General features: G+C 44.5%; 1 protein-coding gene across 1 annotated transcript in view; it reads left to right on the forward strand.

Moving 5' to 3' along the window:
• The first annotated feature begins 1,217 nt into the window (after positions 1 to 1,217).
• Positions 1,218 to 22,360, forward strand: part of LOC147726801 (V-type proton ATPase subunit S1-like protein) — a 186,774-nt gene continuing 165,631 nt past the window's right edge. Inside the window, exon 1 of the mRNA XM_086962992.1 lies at positions 1,218 to 1,342. Within this exon, the coding sequence (XP_086819118.1) occupies positions 1,248 to 1,342 (95 nt within the window). The 5' untranslated portion in view covers positions 1,218 to 1,247. The remainder of the gene's footprint in view (positions 1,343 to 22,360) is intronic.

The following is a 22,360-nucleotide window of genomic DNA, read 5'->3' on the forward strand; positions in this document are numbered from 1 at the left end:
GGGACACCACCACATCACTATAGGACACCACCACATCACTCTGGGACACCACCACATCACTCTGGGACACCAGCACATCACTCAGGGACACCACCACATCACTCAGGGGCACCACCACTTCACTCAGGGGCATCACTCAGGGGCACCACCACATCACTCAGGGACACCACCACATCACTCACAGACACCACCACATCACTCAGGAACACCACCACATCACTCAAGGACACCACATCACTCTGGGACACCACCATATCACTCTGGGACACCACCACATCACTCTGGGGCACCACCACATCACTCTAATACACCACCACATCACTCAGCCCAACCACATCATCACTCAGCACCACAACAGCATCACTCAGCACCACAACAGCACTGTCCTTGCTTGCAACCAACAAGCATTGCCATAGGCAATAGGACTCGCATTAGGAAAGTGTAAGCTATTGGCTTTGTGAATAACAATGCTATTCATTTATATATTTTCAAAGCCAACACATATTTAAAAAAAATAATTTACAATACCAATAGCTCACACTTTCCTAATGCGAGATCTATTGCATTGTAGATGCTTGTTTGGGAAATGTAGTGATGATAACTGGGGAAAGGGCATTACATGACAGTTTCGCCTATTGGATTAGATGTGCAGGGCGTAAGGGGTGGGTGGCGTTTTGTCCTCTCCTTTTCTGGAGTGGGCCTTTGTTACCTTTTGAAGGTGGAGTAGAAAACGATTCTCTCAAAAGGTGGATCACCACCACACCATTAAAGAACTGGACGGGGAAGGATGACTCTTTTGTAATGGAGATGGAGAAGAAGAAGTTAGAACACTCAGACTTCAAGAAACAGCAGTGCCCCCAGTCCCTGTGGTGCTCGGGAAGGATGCCTGATGCGTTGTTCTCGCACCTCTCCGCGTGAGATATTGTCCAAAAGAATTCCGAGGGCGAGTATTCATCAGCCGGCGCAGACGTTATTATCACCACAGAAAAAAGGTAAACGTGAACGTGTAAATGACGTGAGTGGAAGCCGACAGCGCTGGCTGTGGGGGCTGGCTGCGAGAACGAACGTTCACCTAGCAAAGAGATGTCTTTTTAGATCTCTCGCACGCTGATGCGGTTGCAGCATCCGTCTCCCATTGGTTGGAAGTGCCGTCGTCACGTGCCCCGCAGAGAGCTATGTAGTGCAATCCTATTTTTGACAGCAGATTAACAGATGTGCTAGTTCGGAAAGGACTCGTTCTGTTCTCAATGGAAAGAAACATTCCCTTCTTCCTTTTATTGTTCGCGATGTGTGCAGCGTTTTCCCTCTCCGACGGCCAGATGTTGAGAAGTGAGGAGGCGAGGTCAGTACGGGCTCATGCCCCAATGAATTTAATGCAGTTAAATTTGTAGAGGTTAAGTACTTATCCGTGTAGACACGATTCCTGTTGCCGGCATAACGATAGCAGAGATCAAAATGCAAAGGTAAAAAATGGAAGGAAAATGGATGCTATGCATGAACATGCTGCAGAGAATAACACTGTTCTAGCACACTTTCTCATGTGTAATATTTGCATTAATTGTGGGTTAATGCAGACTTCACGATACCTGGTTGAGACCATTGACAAGGTTTTCCTTTCCTGTTCTTCATTTCGGTTAATTGCAGGCAGGTTTTTAGGACGGTGCCGTTGCAACTCTGCAGGCTGCGCGTGTGCTGCGGACCGTGTCCGTTCCCCGGCTGCGAGGCGCGCGCCGTTTCGTCAACCTGCTAACGAGCCCGGTGCGCGCGCGATCTCTGCATATAGGGCAGTTCGGGCATGCGGCGATTTGTTTAATCTTGTATTAAGCGCCGGTTGGGTCGGGCGCGCGTGCGAGCCGAGGAATGTTTTCAAGCAAGTGTGTGTGTGAATTCGGGCCACGCCGAGAGCGGCCCTTGGCTGGGACTTTTCTCATAGAGGCATCATCTCCCACATTAAGGAAAGTGAACATAAACCGTATTAACAGCGGGAACGAACTAGTTCAAAGCTAGGAGCACCGCTCCAATGTCTGTGAGAGTTTTGCGAAGAGCGGGGGCATTTTGCCGAGGGGGGTTGTGAAACGGATGACAGTGATATATGAGGTATCCATCCGTGTGAGCTAAATATGGGCATTCATTTGCTGGAGGTTAATCGTGTAACTACGATGTGGTTTGTCTGGCGCCCCACTTGCTGATCTGCATCGAGTGTTATCTCAGGGACGCCGTTTGTCAACACGCGTTAAGGCACATTTGGCAGGTAAACAAACAACACCAAACAACAAAGTTTTGCTCTTTTCCTTTTTTTGCTTAAATAATTATGTAAACTGTTCAGTGCACGTTGTTAAGCGTACTCAGGGTGTAGTCTCTGTGCAATATTTGTCGGATATGGGGCAGCGACGGATATGTGTTTCAGAGGCCTCTAATCTCTACCCTGCCCCCATCCACTCGCCCTTACAATACCCTGTTTATTCACCACACAGGCTGGTTTGCTGTCCAGAGATGGGGATTTGGGGGAGGGTGATCAGTGAGATGGGGGTGGGGCTCTTGTCATTGACTTTCTTATCGTTATGTATTTTTTTGGCCTGTCAATCAACGTGGTCAACATGTCTCACTGTAAGGGGTCCGTGATATTAGTGGTGTGTAAATCTGTAATTTCCAGGCGATCGCTGCAGTGCCACCCACTTAAATGTATGAGGCTATAGACGGGTCTGCGTTGTGACAGAATGCTTGGTATTGGGGGGCATTGGGCTTAGCGGGGAATAGAAGATTGGGAGTTTTAGGGGTGCCAGTAAGGACACATTTATGAAATTTGAAAAATATTCTTGCTATCATAGATTGAGCCACCCAACACATGTGGAAGAGGTGTGGTTATGCGGCTAGGGCCCAGCACCATGTGACTCTGGGCAATAGCTTGCTTAATCTTCCCGACGGCGCCTAGAGACCCTTACGGGTGATTGTGCGCTTTACAAAATGTGGATTATTTATTATTAACGCAACAGAATTAAACACACAATTCCTTCAGACTGCAGTATTTGCAGCTTAGCAAGTAAAAGTCCAAGGGGCTTGATTTGTTTTAAAGGCATGAATGGTAAAGACATATTCATGGTTAAGAATATCGTTGTTCAGCCTGCATGGCACTGGAATGTGTGGTAAACGCATGCGTGGTTCCATCATACAACTGTTGAAATGCTATGAATTTGAGGCTTACAGCTTGGTGATCTGAGCAGTCAATTGTATTGGGAAGGGTCAACTTCCAGGGTGTTTAGTGGAGCCAGAATGAGGTTGTTGCTGTGGATCTGGAGTGAAAAAGGTTGAAGTAGGCCATGAAATGTCAGGGCATTCTTTGGAGTTTTGCTTGAGGAGTTCTTTGTTGATGCAGTGAACATTGAGGTCATCAAGACAGCTGCTGTTTTAAAAGTATAAATCCAGAGAAATGAAAAGTTCCCTCAGGTGATAAGTGAATTTTTGGCTGTAACTGTGTGGGAGGCGTACAGGGAAGAGTCTCGTGATTTTATATTGGGATATGTTTATGCTCGCTGGGAGTAGTTCGAAAGTGGAGAAGGAAGGACGCACAGTCATTTTACAGCTACAGGTAGATTTGTGTATTAGAGCAAGCCTACCTCCTAATTTCTTTGACCTCTTCACAAGTAGAAGGTTGCCATCTGAGAGGAGTTGTTTAAAGGGTGCATAGATAAGGAGGAGAGACCGTTTTCTTTGATAAATAGTAAGCCCAGAGCGGGCAAAAGAGCTGCTCTTCTAATATCACTGATGTAATAGTGACAACCCCATCTACGTTTGTAAGCTGTGATCACATCAGTGCATCAGGCTGGGTTACCAATAGTAGAGTAAAAAGCAGTGTCAATGTGAAATTCCTCTACCTGGGTAATAATTGACAGCCATCGCTGCAATGCCTCTGGCCCCACGGTACTAATAAGAGCAGTAAGTCGCTCCGGCACCACATGATTTATCACTCAAATTATAGCTTTAAATACATTCTGGAATTTGAACAGTTTTTCTCCTAACATCAGCTCATGAATTCTGGAAAAACACACATTTGCATCTCAAATTCACGCTTTTTCATTTTAGTATGCATATATTAATTCAACCAAGCGAAATCTTCTACATCAGTAGGTTAGTCTGCACACAGGAGCCCTACTTACAGGTTGCTAGAGCACTACCGGTAGCTCACCAGCTGCATACCTGTCAACTCATACTGTGCCACACAATGTCGGCTCTCATCGCAAGGTCTCCCAGTAAGGAGTCGATATCGCACGTTAACAGGAAACACACGCTGCTGACCACTGTAAATAGTGGGTTTCCATCTCATTATCCGAGGCCTTTGAACTGTCAACATACATTAAGGGTGTGAAAATAGCCCAGGACATTGGCACCAGCCTCAGCAAGCTTTTTTGATTATTTTTTTAGAATAAGGGGGTCTGGGTTTAGGGTGGGGTTATAAAGTGCCTCGTCAGTACTTCACGGCACGAGGCCCCACCCCCTTAAATGCCCGCCCATTTCTCACACCTGAACCTGAGATTGTTCTTCTAGTTGACAGGTATACAGCTGCCCCAGAGTGAAGTGATGAGGACAGAGACTTCCACTGTATGTGCTTGGGTCACAGCTGGTGTTAATTGGCGTACATTTTAAGTGGTGTTATGAGTGCTGGTAGTGACATCATGTCACTTTGGATGATGATGTAGGGGTGAAGACCATGCCATCTATGTAAGTATGGGCTGAATATTATGTTGTATTGTAATTATATGTATATAGCGCTTACTACCCCATATGAGGTGTCAAAGTGCTTTTCGGGGAGTAGCAAGCTACTCCAAAAACAACAAGCATTGGCATAGTCAATATGTCTTACCTTTGGGACCTTATAAGTATTTAGTTATGCTGCACAATATCATTACTGCAACAACATTAACTGTTGCATGGCTGAACACTTATAAGGTCCCAAAGGCGAGACCTATTGGTAATGCTCAAGATTATGTTCTTGCCCCCCAGCCTCCCACTAACTTCTGACAAGCCTGTACCCTGGGAGCAATAGAGGAGCGGGTCATTGGAGTCAATGTTAAACACCCAGAGTCTGCCCAGGAGGCGGTGGAGGAGGGCCGCACAGGAGATAGGGTTAACTTTCAAAGGAAATATGTATGGTGTTCACCAAAGATTGAGTGAGTGGGTGTGGGGATTCAGGTAGGGACGGGAGAGAGAAATTGACAGAGGCTATGGCTCAAAGTTCCACTGGCCCCAAAAGGCCCAAATGATGAACGGACCTCAGAAAGACGCCCTCATCTTTACACCTCCCACCTGGTCAACCAAGCTTAATGTCTGGTGTATGAGAGGCTCACATAGGCATAGGAAGGGCCAGAAGAAGGAAAGCCCTAGACAGACATAGCACATGCAATGACATGTTATAAAAACATAATTTAAGAAGCACGCGTTAACACTCAGACAAGAAAAAGAAATGTAAACTGAAAGCATTTCCGTTAAAAAAAAAACAGCTCTACAATAAAAATCGGGTTCAACGTAAAAAGGCAATGTTGGCCTTCTTTTTGTAATAATAAAATAGCACATGCGTATATTTATCCAGAAAGAGAAACGAAGGGGCTGAAGGGTGAAGGCAAGGGTGCAGAAAGAGACCTCAGCAAGAATTAGGTGCGAGTCTCGGCGTCTACTCAACACCCTGTGATTCTAGGCACATCACGTATTCATCCCATGCCCAAAAAAATGACTGTGTCAATGCGTAATATAACTGGTTCTCATGTAAAGCTCCCCAATACCTTTGGGTTGGACTTGTGAGTACATGTGAGCAAATGTCTGGCTTTCAGGGGCAGTGTTTAAACGCCACAGTGCCCAAGAGTGGCCATCAGACCCGGAAGACGGGTGGGTGCATGAGGCTTAATGGGGCAATGGTTAAACCCCAGGGGTTGTTAGAAAGGATGGATCGGCCCAGGGGTTGTTAGAAAGGATGGATCGGCGCCAAGGGTTAAGAAATCAAGTTTTTGTTAGTGCGGTAGGTGAAGTCGTAGTGTTTGGCCGAAATGAATCCAAGCATGCCAATTAATAAAGGTAGCTAATTTTACAATGGGCCCCATGTCCATGCATTTGTCACGCTATCCAGCACAAAGGATGTCACACGTCCTCACTCATAAACAAGCATTGGCCGCGTGTGTGTGTGCGTGCGCTCGCAGTCTGTTCTATTTTGAAGCACATACTCGTGCTTGTGGCGCGCCCCTGCGCTCTCCCGCAAGGTGTATGCCGCCACAAGCACGAGTATGTGCTTCGAAAAAGAGCTGAACGACGGCTAAAGGTCTCCTAGGCTAGAAGAGGGAAGAGTCTAGAATGTGTTTATTGGGAGATGTAGTGATGATAACTGGGGAAAAGGCATTTCATGACCCGGTGCTTAATTTGAAGTGCATGTATGGGGCTATTGATGGGTCTGTGTTGTTTCAGAATGCTTGGTATTGGGGGGGGCATCGGGCTACGCGGGGAGTAGAAGGTTGGGAGTTTTAGGGGTGCCAGTGATGAGGACAAATTTGTGAAAGCTGAAAAATAATCTTGCTATCATTAATAGATAGAGCCACCCAACACAACAGAATTAAACACACAATTCCGTCAGACTGTAGTATTTGCAGCTTAGCCAGTAAAAGTCCAAGGGGCCAATTTACAGATCTAATCTGAGATAAAATCCTAAACTTACTACTTTTGGTATTCACAGAATGTATTTAGTAATAGTAAAGTTAGGACTCCTAACTTTACTACTACTAAACTGAGACAAAATCCTAACTTTACGACTTTCGGTTTTCAAAAAAGGCATTTAGTAGTAGTAAAGTTAGGACTCTTAACTTTACTACTACTAAATGCCTTTGTTGAATACCAAAAGTAGTAAGTTTAGGATTTTATCTCAGATTAGTTTTGCGAATCGGCCCCCAAGAGTTAATAGCCCTCGCCCAATTTATGGCCCTGCGCTGCGGGCAAGTGTGCTTAAGAACGATGTGACACAATATGTAAATCAGTTGACTGTCACCTAGGCGGGTAATACTATTAACACACAAATACGCTGCAATTCCATATCTTCTCTCCCTGTACACTGTCTGTTGTGAGAGTTGTATTAGGGGGGGGGGGGTTTCGTGTACTGGCAGTAACAGAATGTTTTCCAAGGAATCTGATTGGTTGCTTACTCAACTTCTCAATAAAGTAGCTAATATGTAATATGCATTTCTCAACTACTCTATAATGGCACAGAGGCCGCAAATAACAAAGCTGTTTGACATCTAAGTCCGGAAATGTAGACTTCCTACACTGTAGTGTAGGCCTGTGCATATTCTCGCAAAGCAATGACAGTCGGAACGCCACAGGACTATCCCTGCGTTTATTTATATATTTCTAAGAAGTTAAAATTGCGTTCCAAATGTAGGAATAACGTTATGACTTTCTTACAAGGTTTTGTACGAATGTGGCCCAAAGCATTGTATTTTTAATGATGCACTTTTAAACGGAATAGTGTTCAGTTTAGCACTTCCATAGATTAATTTTACCAACAGTTATCGATTTGCAAAACAAATCCTTTAAATGTAATCACACTGCTGGCAAGACCTCCTTCAGATGGTGCAAGGGCAACCAACAATTGGAGTGACTGCTGACAGTCCCAAGGGTAAGGAAGGCCAGAATGGGCGGACGTTCTTTTTCGTTCCAAGCAGCTCAACACTGGAACAAACTTCCTCTTGCCCTGAGATTGGAGAGTAGGGAAGCGTTGTTCAGGGCTAGGCTCAAAACGTTACTCTATACTATGTAGGTCCAGAGGCTTTGTAATGGTGGTCGTTAGTAGCTCTTAGCACGGGGACACGCCGGGATGGCGTTACTGTGCGCTCTATAAGTTCTTTATTATTATTATTATTATTATTATTATTATTATTATTTATTGTTTACCGCTGCTGCCCTGAGCCCACCATACAGTTGGTTGCCCAATTGAATTACCAGGTTTCTTCTTTAGCATTTGACTCACAGTAGAATGAGGCAGAAGAGTCCAGGCCTTACCCTAGGAGGTATTGAGGGCTGAACACTCAAAACCCACTCAACCACAATACACTTTAAGAACCAAATGTCCAGTCATTGCTTTCCTTTTATAAAAAAAAGGAACTATCTTCAATACACCTCTGCTAAATACTATGTACAAAGTAAGGTTACAGCCTAAAACCTGAACTCTAGCTTCTTCAAATCTAGAGATCTGACCCGAATGTTATTATAAACACTACAATTTTCTTGTAGCTTTGAAATCTTTGGCCAATTTTGAACCTATCAACTCCCGACTTCACAGGCAGGTAGGAAAGATGACTTCTCAAACGCGGGGCTGGGATCACAGACCACAGAGCATTTACTTCAAAAGGACCAGTTCACACAGCATGCATTCAAGCGAGGTTCCTCACAGTCAAAAGTACAGTGCACAGTTTAAGCCCCACAATAGATACAGTTCAATACTGTCAATAGTATGTAGTCTGCCACCAATCAGTATTTCATTTTTATTGTGCCAAGAATAGCGCTACTTTTCAAAATGTAACTGGATTGAGAAGGATTCAATGCATTGTTAGCATATCACACTTGCTCAAAACAATGAGCACATCCACCCACCCCCTAAAAGGGCCAGTAGGGCTCTCCCAAGCCTGTTAAACAAAACGGTCACAAAGAGGGGAAAAGAGCAACTTCAGTGACTAGTGTCCTGACACGGTACAAGGGAGTACAGTAGACCAAAGGCTAAGGTAGAAAACTACAGTTGATACTGGTGTCTATACTCCAGGCACAAAATACATCAAAGTGCTATACCACCAGCCACCTCGCCATAGTGGAAACCACCAGCCATGGTTGAATAGTTACAGTGCCAAGGGGCACCTGGATAGGGGACGGGCCTACAACAAATCCGGAAAATGAAGCAGGAGTTCCAATGCACAAGTCTAGATCTTTGCAACTGTGTACTGAATTTGCATGTAGCCAGAATGGATTTGCATGCAATCAGTGGTTCCTGATTCTGCGCCCTCCGGTCCAACTACCTCTACAGCAATACAAGGTAGGGGTAGAGATGAAGGGTGTCCTCAAAAAACTATGCAGACAATAGAATGGCACATACAGGTTGCCATGACATAGTGTCGGGTCAGGGTCAAAGCAGGCTTAACAGATGATCCACACAGGGACTATACCCCTGGGCCTCACGTGATGCAGACATGTGACAGCTGACAGACTCTTTAACTTGATGGATGGGGGGCTCATGCTCCAGATGTCACATGGTTAGGTTAGGCTGGGGAAGAAACACTGCCATTTTTACATGCACATGTTTCTTAAGTTGCCTTCTTTTCGACACAAATACTCTTGACACACATTTGGCTGTTTGAAAGTACAAGATTAGTTTCTCTGAAACCACATTACTTTCAATTCCACTTTGCAAGTACACTATCATGACACCTTGAACCTTTAGTACTAGGCCTGAACACACATTGTGCAAATGTTGTTTGTTATTCGTCCAAGAGGCGATATTGCTATTACAAAACCCCGCAGTGACAGGAACGGCGGGCGACGGCGACCCTGGGGGCCAGCCGTGTCAACGTGGCGAATATCTCCTCCTGGTCGTCCGCCTGAGTCTACATGCCTGAACCCCCTTCAGATGGCATGTTATGGCGGCCGCTGGTTCCGAGATCAGCCTGCCTGGTGAATACGTCGCACCGCCCACCCAGACCCTACCCTCAAGCTACAACGGCTGATACTCCCGTACAGACCCACGTTGAACCGGGAGCTGTTTGACCTGGCAACATCGCCCGGCCTCCGGACTTCCATCACAGCGCCCCCACTTACAGAGGAGCCCGTGTGGCTGACGTGCTGCTTGCCACCGACACCGGCGGACGCTTCCTCGCCCTGTCACTCACCAGCCTCCACCCGCACATCACACCAGGCGGGGAGCCGATGTGCCCGGTGCATTCCAGCGGACCTGACGATCGTCACCGCTGGCTGCCTCCAGCCGGAGCCCACAACCGCATTCCCCGATAACGGCGGCCGCCACTCGCGGCCGCGCCTGCTGCGGGAGGCGATGAGTGCACCATTGCCACCCTGGTGAGTGCCCACTACTCTGTATCGCGCTGTGGCTTGCCCGCCTTCTGCAGCGCCAGCTGCCTTTGTACTCCATGCCAGTGATTTTATTGGCCTTCCAGCTATACTAGGAATTGCCTCGCTGCTCCCATAGCGGGATTCACAACACTGTCGACAGCCATTGTCCTCCGTGCGAGCATCTGTTTGGATACAGGTACTAATATTGTTGGTACCACACTACATATGTGTCCAACACTGTATCCAGCTTTCTCAGGTGAACCCTCTGGAAGGCAGTGTCCTATCAGGCAGACCCAAGAAGTAATAGTCCATACCTGGAGAGCCAGCAGTGTGGCCAGCAACAAAGTCTGGTACAAACCTCTGGAAAGGAGCCAGAACTAGAGGTTGAGTGGTGCCAGTAGCCGTTCCTTTCACCCTGGGCACTCCACCAGGCACTGGTATGGCACGGGGGCACCCCAAAGGCACCCTGAGGGGGGAAAGCAGTAATAGCAGGGCCCCAGGAAGGGTCTTAGCAATCCTTGAAATGGACCCGGATGTGGGGACCCACAGGGGTTTTCACTCCTTGCCTGACCTTAACATGGCTGCCAGGGGAGATTTTTCAAAACGAGGAGCTCTGAACTTGGAGTCTGTCCCTTCCTCACTTCTCCTCTCACCATCTTTGTCCCAGTGGCCAGCTGGAGAACGTAGCTGAAGGCTCTCCTCAGTAATACCAGGACCGATGTCTCTTCTGACCTTACTTCCCTCCTCCCCTTTCTCCCTACCCCCTGCCCCTCTAGAGTCTTGACTTTGGATCACCTCCTGTTCCTCTCTCTATTCTGGTGGAACCCAAAACGCATACATGGCCGATTCCCGGTGGAGCTGCACCGACAGCTTTAGGGGAGATTGGTTCCGGCACATCGCCATAGCCGTCACCTACCCAGATGGACTCCTGGCATTTGTCTTGTTTCTTCTCAGCCGCTGCTTTTACTCTTTAATTGTTTACCCGCTGAGATCTAGCTGTTTGGCTAATGCCCGGTGGAGCTACCTGATAGCTAAAGAGGAGATGGACTGTGAACTTCCCCCTCAGTCGTCACCTACCCAACGGACTTTGGGCAGACCCTCCTTCGCCTCTCCATTCTATCTAACTCCTACCCTTTTACCCCACCCCCTTACCTTTCTAAACTCTATTTATTTTGTATTCTACACTCTTAGTAACTGATGTAACGTGTAACTGAAGTAATTTAATAATTTCTGTGGAACCTTATGTAAAGCGCTTTGATACCTCCGGGTCTAGCCAGTGCTATATAAAACTTTTAAAATAAATAAAAATAGCGAAAAATAAAGAAATAAAATAAGTAAACAAGAGAATAAATAATGTCAGCCTGGCTGAAAGCTTGACTCAGGAGCATGGATACTGTTATTACAAATACACATGCATTTCCGTGTTCAAACCAGAGGGGTACTTTGCTGTCTTTGCGAGGTTGTGGTTTGTTGGAGTCTCAGCCCAGCTAATTCCTGTTTACCCTGTGCAAGGATGGATGTCCCACTTGTGACCAAGACGGAGACCTGCATACACTTACGTTCAGGTAATAGGGAGTAAGACCATCCAGTATGGGATTTTTGGCAGGATAGCCGCCTTAGGCAACTAGGTTATGGAGCTCATAGCAGGAGTACACTATACACAGTGCTTAAATGCCAGCATATATTCACTGTTTTAGCACAATGGTGAAATCACTTATCTTTTTCACTGTTCTTATACTGCTAATCACTTTTATCTGCTTCTGTCTTTTAATCATTGCAGCACAGATATTTTATACAAGAATCACAAAGGTTAAATAAATATAGAAACATCCCTTTGTGTATTTCTTGTGTATCTTTCTGAGTATGCCAGATTGACTGAGCGAAAAGATTATAGATCTGTTACCACGATTTCTTGGTGAGTCTGGGTTGTCATGTTTTTAGGGTGCCCAAACCATCTGTTACCTTACTAGGTTTAGCGGTACATATGGTGGCACTGTGAGCTAGGAGGACTGTAGGCCAACATATCCTGAGGGGGTGCATAGAAGCAGTCTGGCACCATCCCAAAGTTTTTGTTGTCCAACAAACAAGCAGTTCCTACTGAGAAATAGGAAACCATATGACTGAGTTTGTTATGTATATGCAGGTCTTGGGATTACAAGTCAATATAACTAAAACTTTTATTATGAAACTTGGAAAAAGATCCATGAAATGCAGCGATGTACTGATTGAGAGTACTAAGATCAGTTTTTCATCAAATTTTTCATACCTGGACATTTTATTTGATATAGAGGGGACTTGGATATGCACTATCACCTCCAGAAGACTCCAATTTGTTAAAACTATTTTGCCACTACTTAATGCTTCTAGGTAACTGGGTAAAATGTCCCCAAGAGAGAAGATGATCATATCTTCATGTCAGACTACCCCTGTGTATGGGACTAATCTGTAGGGCTGTGTCAACGTTCAAACATTTCAATTGGTTGGAAAGGCTTTTTTAAGGATTCTCTGTGCTCTCCCTAAAAGTTACTCCACTTTCGCCAGCCACTCAGAATTGGCCGGTCCCTTTTTAGCGGATTCGATTAACATTCAGCCTGCCTTGCTCTGGCACAAGATCTGGACATTTGAGTCTACAGGTTCAAATTGTGACATTATAAAGGACTGTCTTAAATCTTTGTACGTCCTTAAAATCCTGTGGCTCAAGAATGTTAAACATTGTTTAGCAGGTCTGGGACATCCTGATTATTTTGATGATCCAGAGTCTTTGGCTAGTATTTCTAGGAAAGAACTACAATCTGAGTGTTTTTCTCTGCTTGAGAATTTTCCTATTATCAACAGAATTGTTGAAACCTAGCATCCATAGGAATTATTTGAGTTTGGCTATAAACGATATGTAACCTTATTTAATAAATCTACATAACGCCCGTCATAGATTTGTACTAACACGACTCAGGATGGACATTTTTTATCGCCTAGCTAGTTTTCCTACTATAAATGACTGGTCACAAAGCATGGTAATATGTCCATGTGACAATGTATCCACCCAGAGTATCATGCACATTGTTTTATTTTGTAAATACTATTCTGACCTGAGAAAATGTTTAATCAAGCAGTTGTTAAGATCTTTAAACTTTTTGCAATGTCGACCAGCCTTTTTGTTTTTACAATCCCTTCCGAATCTGTATATCTGTGTTGTGAAGTCATGCTATATCTGGGCTGTTATTACTCGCAGAAAGTTTTTATATTTAACTTTATTGCTTATATAAAGCCATTTTCTTTTTACACGTATTATCTGTACTGTATGTGCTTTTATCATGTTTTTATACAGAACCTTTTAATTTGAACAGTTAACTAATTTCATTTTGTCTGCTATAATGATTTACAATGTGAAATCGAACAACGCTTATTTTCGATTCAATACTGCACCACTTGGGGTACAGTTTTTTCTGCAGTATATACCAGAATACATGTTACTCCTTCATTAGCTGTTTTACCAGAAGTGTTTAAACAGATCCAGAATAAATACGGGGCAGCACCTGCCCTGGATTTGGGGATGAAACTGATGGCCAATTTTGTTGCAGTATTATCCATTATGTTGAGTTACATTAAAGGGGAAGCAGCAGCTTTGGCTATATGCCAGCATCTAAGAGATCTTGCTCCCGGGGCAACAGGAGTGTGAAATACCTAAAATTATAGAGGAGACCTATGCAACACTAGATAGAGATAATTTGGGAGCAAACCTGGTAAATCACAACTGAAAAAGATAATTCTAAGTAAGCACCGAGTTTTCTACAAAGAAGAAGTGGGATAATAAGAAAAACAAAGACAAAACAAATTTGCAGGGTGGGTCACCTCAAGAGGAAGCCAATCATTACTCTCAATGGTAACCTTGCTTCAGCTGATCTCTGGTTCTCTGGCAAGCAAGACACAGCACAGTACCTCATCTCTACACAGGATAATGCAGCAGCTCTGCTTTATTTCTCACTTGATGAAGGAGGACAGATGTTAGCCATGGGCCAATACCTTTTGCAGCATTGGTGAGTAGATATGAGTTGGATTGAAGAGGGGTGCCAGAAGAATATAATTACGGAAACCTGTACTTATAATCAGACCTAAATTATCAACTGTCCGGCAGTGTTCAAATTCTTAGGGGCTTTTACAATGAAAGGCGGACTGTCTACAGCATGATCAAACTCATGTCGGAGCCCTTAACCATTTTGGTTGTGTGCAACTCTCCCACTCCTGCCAGTGTCACGAGACTGGGACTGCGATTCCAGTCCTTGCTGCCACCTGTTCAAGAACGCTGTTGGAGGTCTGCGAAGCTGGGTATTTCTACTGTTGTCCCGCTTTAGTCTGCTACTTTTTACATTTTATTTGTGTTCACTTTGACTTTATTTGGGTTAAGTCTGATGTAGGCTCTTTTGGGGAAGTCCTAATCTGGCTGTAGCCTTCTTTGTTTTTCTGGCCTGCTCCTGCCATTTTTTCATCCTGTCCCAACTCTGATCCCGCTCCCATCCTCTCGCCTCCCTGACAGCCCCCCCCCCCACCTCCCAGGATACTTATGGAGGCCGCTGTGTGGCTGCGCCGCTGACTTGCCTAAAACACACCAAAGGCAAGCTTGTCTGTGCTCGTCCATGCCTGGACCATGCCCTATGTCAGGACCCCTGGCCCTCCTACCATCCACTGCTACCCCACTGAGGAGCTCTGAACCCGTGACCCTGTACACTAGAACAGCAGCTGCTTCCCAGCCTCCCAGTGATCAATCAAAGGACCATTCCCCTGCCATTTTGCATGCCACACAGGACCCCCCACCCACATCAGACTCCACACCATTTCTGCTCAGAAGACCACAAACAACCTGGCACCACTCCATTGCATCCTGCTTAGCACTCTGCAAACACGCCATGGAAATCTGGGACACCATCACCACTCTATGCCCTGACATTGCCTTTATCATCAAAATGTGTCTCAAACCCTCCTCGAACCCCAACATTGCCACCTCCACTACTGACGCCTAAAAGGTGATACACCAAATCTGCTCTGACAAACACTGTGGGGGCATAGCCATCATCTTCAAGGACACCATTAGATGCACTGTCACCAGCAATGATCCAATGCCTCTGATGGAACACCTCAACATCTGACTACAAACCGATGATAAGACCACAAAGAGGCACCCGTGCCTACAGTTCCCCGGGATCCTGACCACCCTTCTGCTATGCCATCTCCAGCCTCATCGCCCCCCTTGCCACTCACTCCCTCCACTACGTCCTGCTCGGCGACCTCAATTTCCACGTCGATGACCTCAGCAACACAAACTCCACTGTCCTCCTGGAGAACCTCAATAACATCGGCCTCACCAACTAGTCACCGCACCCCCACACAAAGCTGGGCACACACTCAACATCATATTTACAGCCAGCAACAGAATCAAATTCACCGAAGTCAATCAACTCGCCATTGTTCACTTTACTATCTCTGACGTCCACCACTCCACCACCAAGCACCACAGCACCTCCCAATGCAACTGGGGCAAGTCAACCCAGGATCTGTGGACACAAGCCCTCAGCACCACACAACCTGAAGCTTCAGCGGACCATGACCAGGCCGTCCAGAAATTCACCACCTGGCTCAACAAATGGGCCGACAGGGTTGCCCCGCTGAAACCAGCAAAGACCAACAAAACATATCTACTGGTACACTTCGAGCTCAGAACCACCAAGCGCAACTGCTACAGACGTGAGAAGTGTTGGTGTGCCACCAGCGACCCCTCTGACAGAGCAGCCCTCAGCAACTACACCAGCGTATCAAAGAAGCCAAAAAATCAGCCATCGACAACGCAGCCAGCCACATGAAGGAATTCTTCAAAATTGTCAAGGAATACTCCAATCCGACAGCCACAGAGAACATAATCCGCCCCTCCCTAGAACTTTGCGGCACCCTCTCAGAATACTTCCACATCAAGATTGCCGCTATCTACAACAACCTCGAAACCCAACCCCCCTCTCTCAGCCTCGGCAACCCCAACCAACTAGCACACACCAGCCAAACCATAACCACCACCATAACCACCTGTTCACCACCCATACCATCATAGCCATTATGTCGTCCCACTCGGGGCACCCAGCAACTCCTGCCCCCACTATTTGTTCAACCTCAGATGCCACTCTATCAGCTCAGAACTCACCAACATCCTCAACACCTCCATCTCCATAGCAACCTTCCCAGACATATGGAAACACACAAAAATCAGACCCCTCGCGGAGAAACCCTCTGTTGGCCCCAGAGACCTCAAAAACTACAGTCTTATCTGCCTGCTCCTGTACTTTGCAAAAGTACTCAAGAAAGCCATCAACCAATAGCTCACAAAATACCTGGAACAAAACTACCTACTCGACTCCTAAGAATCTGATTCTGCACCAATCACAGCATTGAGAGTTATATTATTTATTGCATTTCTTATATAGCGCCAGAATCGACCCCCGAAGGGGTATCTCCGCGCTTGCCTTGGGAACCCGTCCTGGTTTTTCCCTGTGAGATAGCCCCTACAGGGCATCCCCAAGGTGAAAGCCAGGCATCCCGCCGCGGGGGGGCCGTTGTGGAGATTAAGCAAGCTTAATGCCCAGAGTTGCATAGTGTGAACCCATGATTAGGTCAGGCACCGAAGCGAGAATTATCGAGTCCGTGGACATTTGAGCTCAACACCCTGCCGCGTCGGGAATCGAACCCTGGTCCCGGGTCTGACCTCTGCTTCAGGGTCTGCCTGCTCTAACCAGTGAGCCACACTTCTTGCTGCCGCAGATGACATCAGAACTCTCCTCAACCGCAGAGAAACTGTGGCTCTGATCCTCCTTGACTTCTCCACTACTTTGACACTGTCTCTCATCACACCCTTATCAACAGACTCCACAATATCAGCATACAACAGAACGCCCTCAAGTGGATCTCCGCTTTCCTCTCTGGATGTACAGCCATCTACCTCCCTAACCTCCACACCCAAGAACATGATTGGCGGTGTACACCAAGGATCATCCTTACAATCACCTTATTCAACATCTAGATGACCCCCCCTCACAGACATTGTCAGATCCCACGGACTCAACATAATCTCCTACGCTGACGACAGTCAACTAATCCTCTCGCTCACTGATGACCTCTCCAATGCCTAAATCAACTTCTGTAATGTCATGACCAACATGGCAAAATTAATGAGAGACAGCTGCCTCAAACTCAACTCCTACAAAACAGAAGTACTGATCTTCGGACTAAACATCTCTGTATGGGACTTCAGCCGGTGGCATGCAGAAATCGGACTATTACCACACAAACAGATTATGCTCGCAAGCTTGGAATCATCCTTGACAGCCAACTAACTATGAAACAACAAGTCAACGCAGTTCCCTTCCAATGCCTCCACGCCCTCCAAGTGCTTTGCTGACTCCTCAGATGGATCTCCATCAACACCAGAAAGACCAGAACGCATGCCATCGGCCAGCTGCCTCAACTGTGGCAACACTCTTCATGCTGGAATCTCGATCCAACTCCTCAAATGACTCAAGACCATAGAAACCACTGCAGCCAGAGTCATCCTGGCCCTCCCAAAACAAACCTGCATCACTCACCACCTCAGAAACCTCCACTGACTCCCCATCCAGAAGAGATACCAGTTCAAGATCCTCACGCATGCATACAGAGTTCAGCGCGACCAAGTATGATCTTACATCAACCATAGACTGACCTTCCACCTGCCTGCAAGACACCTGCGCTCTGCCTTTCTCACCTTTGTACACACCCCCGCATCCTTCGTAGTGGTGGTCGCTTCTTCCCCTTCATCGCAGCCAAGACCTGGAACAACCTGCCCCTCCACCTCCGAACAGCTCCCTCCCTGACGGACTTCATAAAGAAACGCAAGACCTGACTTTTTGACAGGGACAGAGCACCCTCAGCGCCCGGATGCCCTTAGTAGTGATAGTGCTGCACTATACAAATACTGTTTGATTGATTGATGGACAATAGTTGCCCATCCTGAGCTAGTTCTGACTCAGGAAAAAATGTTTATTGGGTTCAGACTGTAGGCTTCACTTCCCACAGATGCAGATCATAAAGAAAGAGGGAGTAGCTGGGAGTGCCCTGGCTGCTGCAAACCCTAATTACTGATATATTGTATCACCTTACAACTGATTACAGAGGGGGAAAGAATGCACAAGGGGCTGGTTCCGAGATCACCAGTAGCCTGGGAAGATTTCACCATTTTAGGTTGCCATGCAGGTAGTATCCAAAATGGATTCCACCATGCACTCTTGGCAACATCGGCTTGGTCCTTAATCTGAAAGAGCAGCACACATAATGCGTACACACAGGAGTTATTCACAAAGGACATTTTACATGTGATTAAATCAACATGTGTAAAGTTACTCTTACTCTTTTGAGTAACTTTACTACTTTTTTGATTCACTTTGCTTCTTTCTGCTATTCTCCATTTACGAGTGTAAAGCTACTGGAAAGTGTAAACTTACATGTCCCTACCGCATGAAATATGAGGTGGAGTCAGTAAAAGTGTCCAATACGACCTTAAAGCTACAACTAGTAGTCAATTTACAACCATATTTGACAACCCGCATACTTGGCGGGGACTTCCAAAATTGAGGCAGAGATCTCTCTTTGCAGATAAGTGGGGAAATGAATAAATATAAAAGTTTATTCAAGTTTAACAAAATAATTAATCATTTGTGTATGTTAAATTGTAATGTTAAATCCTTCTATCTATGTATTTTAAATGTATAATACATTTTAAAAATGTTACTGCATTGTTACCTACATTTTAATAAAAAACAAATTAAGTATATTAAATTAAATTAAACGAAACTTATTTTTTAAAGATTTAAGAAAATAAACCCAACTAAATTAAAATATTTATATTTATTTATTATGCATTAAAAGTTGCTAAAAGTTATGTTTAAATGTAATGTAATTTAATTATTTAAAATAAAGAAAAAATAAAGATAGATTTCTTTTAAAATGGAAGAGGTCACTAAATTATATTAAAATACAATTTAAGATTTGAATTTCTTTTTAACATTAAAATAATTATGTATATATATTTAAACAAAATAAAATTTGTCAATACAATTAGTTAATTTATTTTAACATTATTTCATATGGGGTTTTATTTTAAGTCCTTGCCTCCATCATTTTCTATGGGAGAGTGTTTCACTACCTATGAGTGGCCATTGGCGGTGCCGGACTTACTCCTGCTCTTAGCTACAGTACACTTACAAATAAGTTGGGTCACTTTTGGCTGTAATAACTTTGAGAATTCTCATTTCGGAGATTCCTCCCAAGTGAGGAGACTTCCCCACAACTGTGGGGCTTCTGCCACGAGTGCAGTGGCCCTTCGTTAATCATGCCCTTAGTATTATGTGGAATTTTAATGCTGCGACACTGAGAGAAGGCTCACAAAATAATTTTTCTTAATGTGTTTTAGTTGCAGCATATGCATCTTTCTAATAGGTAGTTCAGTGGTTCACATTACTGCTGCAAAGATCTGCTTAACCTGCAGGCTCAGAACGTCAAATCCCATAAGGGTCAACTCAGCTTTTTAGCCTTTCATGATTAATTAAATAAGTAGAAACTGCAAGAGGGTGATTAACCGTAAGTGTTTTGCACATGCTGTCTTTCATCTGAGTAACCCAAGGACTTTTGTTTTGTGTATCGTTATATAAAGTGAGGTGTATGAAGCCTTTTAAATCTATCCAAGCGCGGAGTTCTCTGTGGGTTGTATAAAAAGAGCTTGAAAACAAGCACTGGTAAATTCAATAGGCCTGGCGTTAGCTGCCAGCCTTTTGGCTTTGACAATGCTTGTTTTGTTCTTTCATGGTTCAGACAAAACCTTAATTTGGGGGAAGCAGCCAGGAGATCACAAATCTAAAAAAAAACACTGGCTAAAGTGAGAAAAATGTTGGGGTTTCAAAAAAGCACACATTACCACAGAAGACGCTGACTCTGAATGGGACTACTTTGCAAGGATGTGCTCCTTGCAAAAGGGCAGTATGCTGTAACTCAAAGTGAAATCAGCCAGTGGCCGAAGTGTGCTAACCCACTGCCCCATGTTACATTCTGCAGTAGCTGGAAGAACAATGTGATTTCTACAACAGAAGACTAATTTATGATGCCTGGCTGAAAACCTCTAAAAGTAACTGTGCTTTACCCATAATTGTTGTAAAAAGCAAAAGGACTTGGCTAACACCAGACCTAAAAAGCCAGTCGGTCAGGGCTTGACTCCCAGCCTCTTGCCTTTGCTAATGCTTTTTGTAATGCATATAGATAGAGAGACTTGAAAAGCTAGATAGGGTTGCAAAGGCAGATAGATAGAAAGATAGCTAGATAGCTAGCTCGCTAGATAGATAGATAGATAGATAGATAGATAGATAGATAGATAGATAGATAGATAGATAGAGCTGCATCGATAGCCAGTGATGCAAAGACATAGATAGAGAGGCTTGCATAGATTGATAGTGTTGCAAAGACAGATAGATACAGAGGGTTATATAAATATATAGTGTTGCAAAGACAGATAGCTCGATACTGAGGGTTTTATATATAGTGTTTAAAAGATAGACAGACAGACAGACAGAGCTTTATAGACAGATAGATAGATAGATAGATAGATAGATAGATAGATAGATAGATAGAGCTTTATAGACAGATAGATAGATAGATAGATAGATAGATAGATAGATAGATAGATAGATAGATAGATAGATCTTTATAGACAGATAGATAGATAGATAGATAGATAGATAGATAGATAGATAGATAGATAGACAGAGCTTTATAGACAGATAGATAGATAGATAGATAGACAGAGCTTTATAGACAGATAGATAGATAGATATATAGACAGAGCTTTATAGACAGATGCACAGATATGGCTGTATTGATAGATAGGTAGATAGATAGATAGATAGATAGATAGACATAGCGTTATAGACAGATGTACAGATAGGGCTGTATTGATAGATAGGTAGATAGATAGATAGATAGACAGAGCTTTATAGACAGATGTACAGATAGGGCTGTATTGATAGATAGGTAGATAGATAGCTAGATAGACAGAGCTTTATAGACAGATGTACAGATATGGCTGTATTGGTAGATAGGTAGATACATAGATAGATAGACAGAGCTTTATAGACAAATGTACAGATATGGCTGTATTGATAGATAGGTAGTGATGCAAAGACATAGATAGAGAGGCTTGCATAGATTGATAGTGTTGCAAAGACAGATAGATACAGAGGGTTATATACATATATAGTGTTGCAAAGACAGATAGCTCGATACTGAGGGTTTTATATATAGTGTTTAAAAGATAGACAGACAGACAGACAGACAGACAGACAGACAGAGCTTTATAGACAGAGCTTTATAGACAGATAGATAGATAGATAGATAGATAGATAGATAGATAGATAGATAGACAGAGCTTTGTAGACAGATAGATAGATAGATAGATAGATAGATAGATAGATAGATAGATAGATAGATAGATAGATAGATAGATCTTTATAGACAGATAGATAGATAGATAGATAGATAGATAGATAGATAGATAGACAGAGCTTTATAGACAGATAGATTTATTTATTTATTTACGCAACTTTTATAGCGCGACAAATACCCGAAGGTGTCTCGGCGCTGTGGAGCAACTGGAATCTATCATCAAGTCATCCTCTTACTGATTAAACAGCCATGTTTTCAAGAGCCTGCGGAAGCTCATCAGATTCGGGGCGGTTTTGATGGCTAGTGGCAAGAGGTTCCAAAGTTTTGGAGTGGCCACAAGAAAGCGCCTGTCTCCCCAGGTGACCGATCTTGTGCGTCGCACCGGGAGGAGACTGTTATTGGCCGATCTTAATTGCCTCCTAGGAGTATACAGCTGGAAAGCTTCAACCAGGAACCTAGGTCCAGTGCCATGTACAGCCTTATAAGCAATACAGAGGGCCTTAAACTTGACGCGGCTCTCCACTCTCAGCCAATGAAGCTGACGAATACCAAGAGTGGTAGATTTGCGACGAGGGATGTTGAGAAGAATCCTAGCAGCCGCATTCTGAATAGATTGCAGCTTCGTTGTGACACGCTTCTGGGTGTGAAGGAAAAGTGCATTCCCATAATCTATCCTGGAGAAGACTAGGGTAGAGACCAGGGTCTTCCCAGCTGACGGCGGGAGATAAGGCAGCAGCTTCTTGATTTTTTTCAAAATGAAAAAAGACGACGACACAAC

The sequence above is a fragment of the Lissotriton vulgaris genome, chromosome 3_1 (genome assembly GCF_964263255.1).
Source record: "Lissotriton vulgaris chromosome 3_1, aLisVul1.2, whole genome shotgun sequence".
In the NCBI taxonomy this organism is placed as follows: domain Eukaryota; kingdom Metazoa; phylum Chordata; class Amphibia; order Caudata; family Salamandridae; genus Lissotriton; species Lissotriton vulgaris.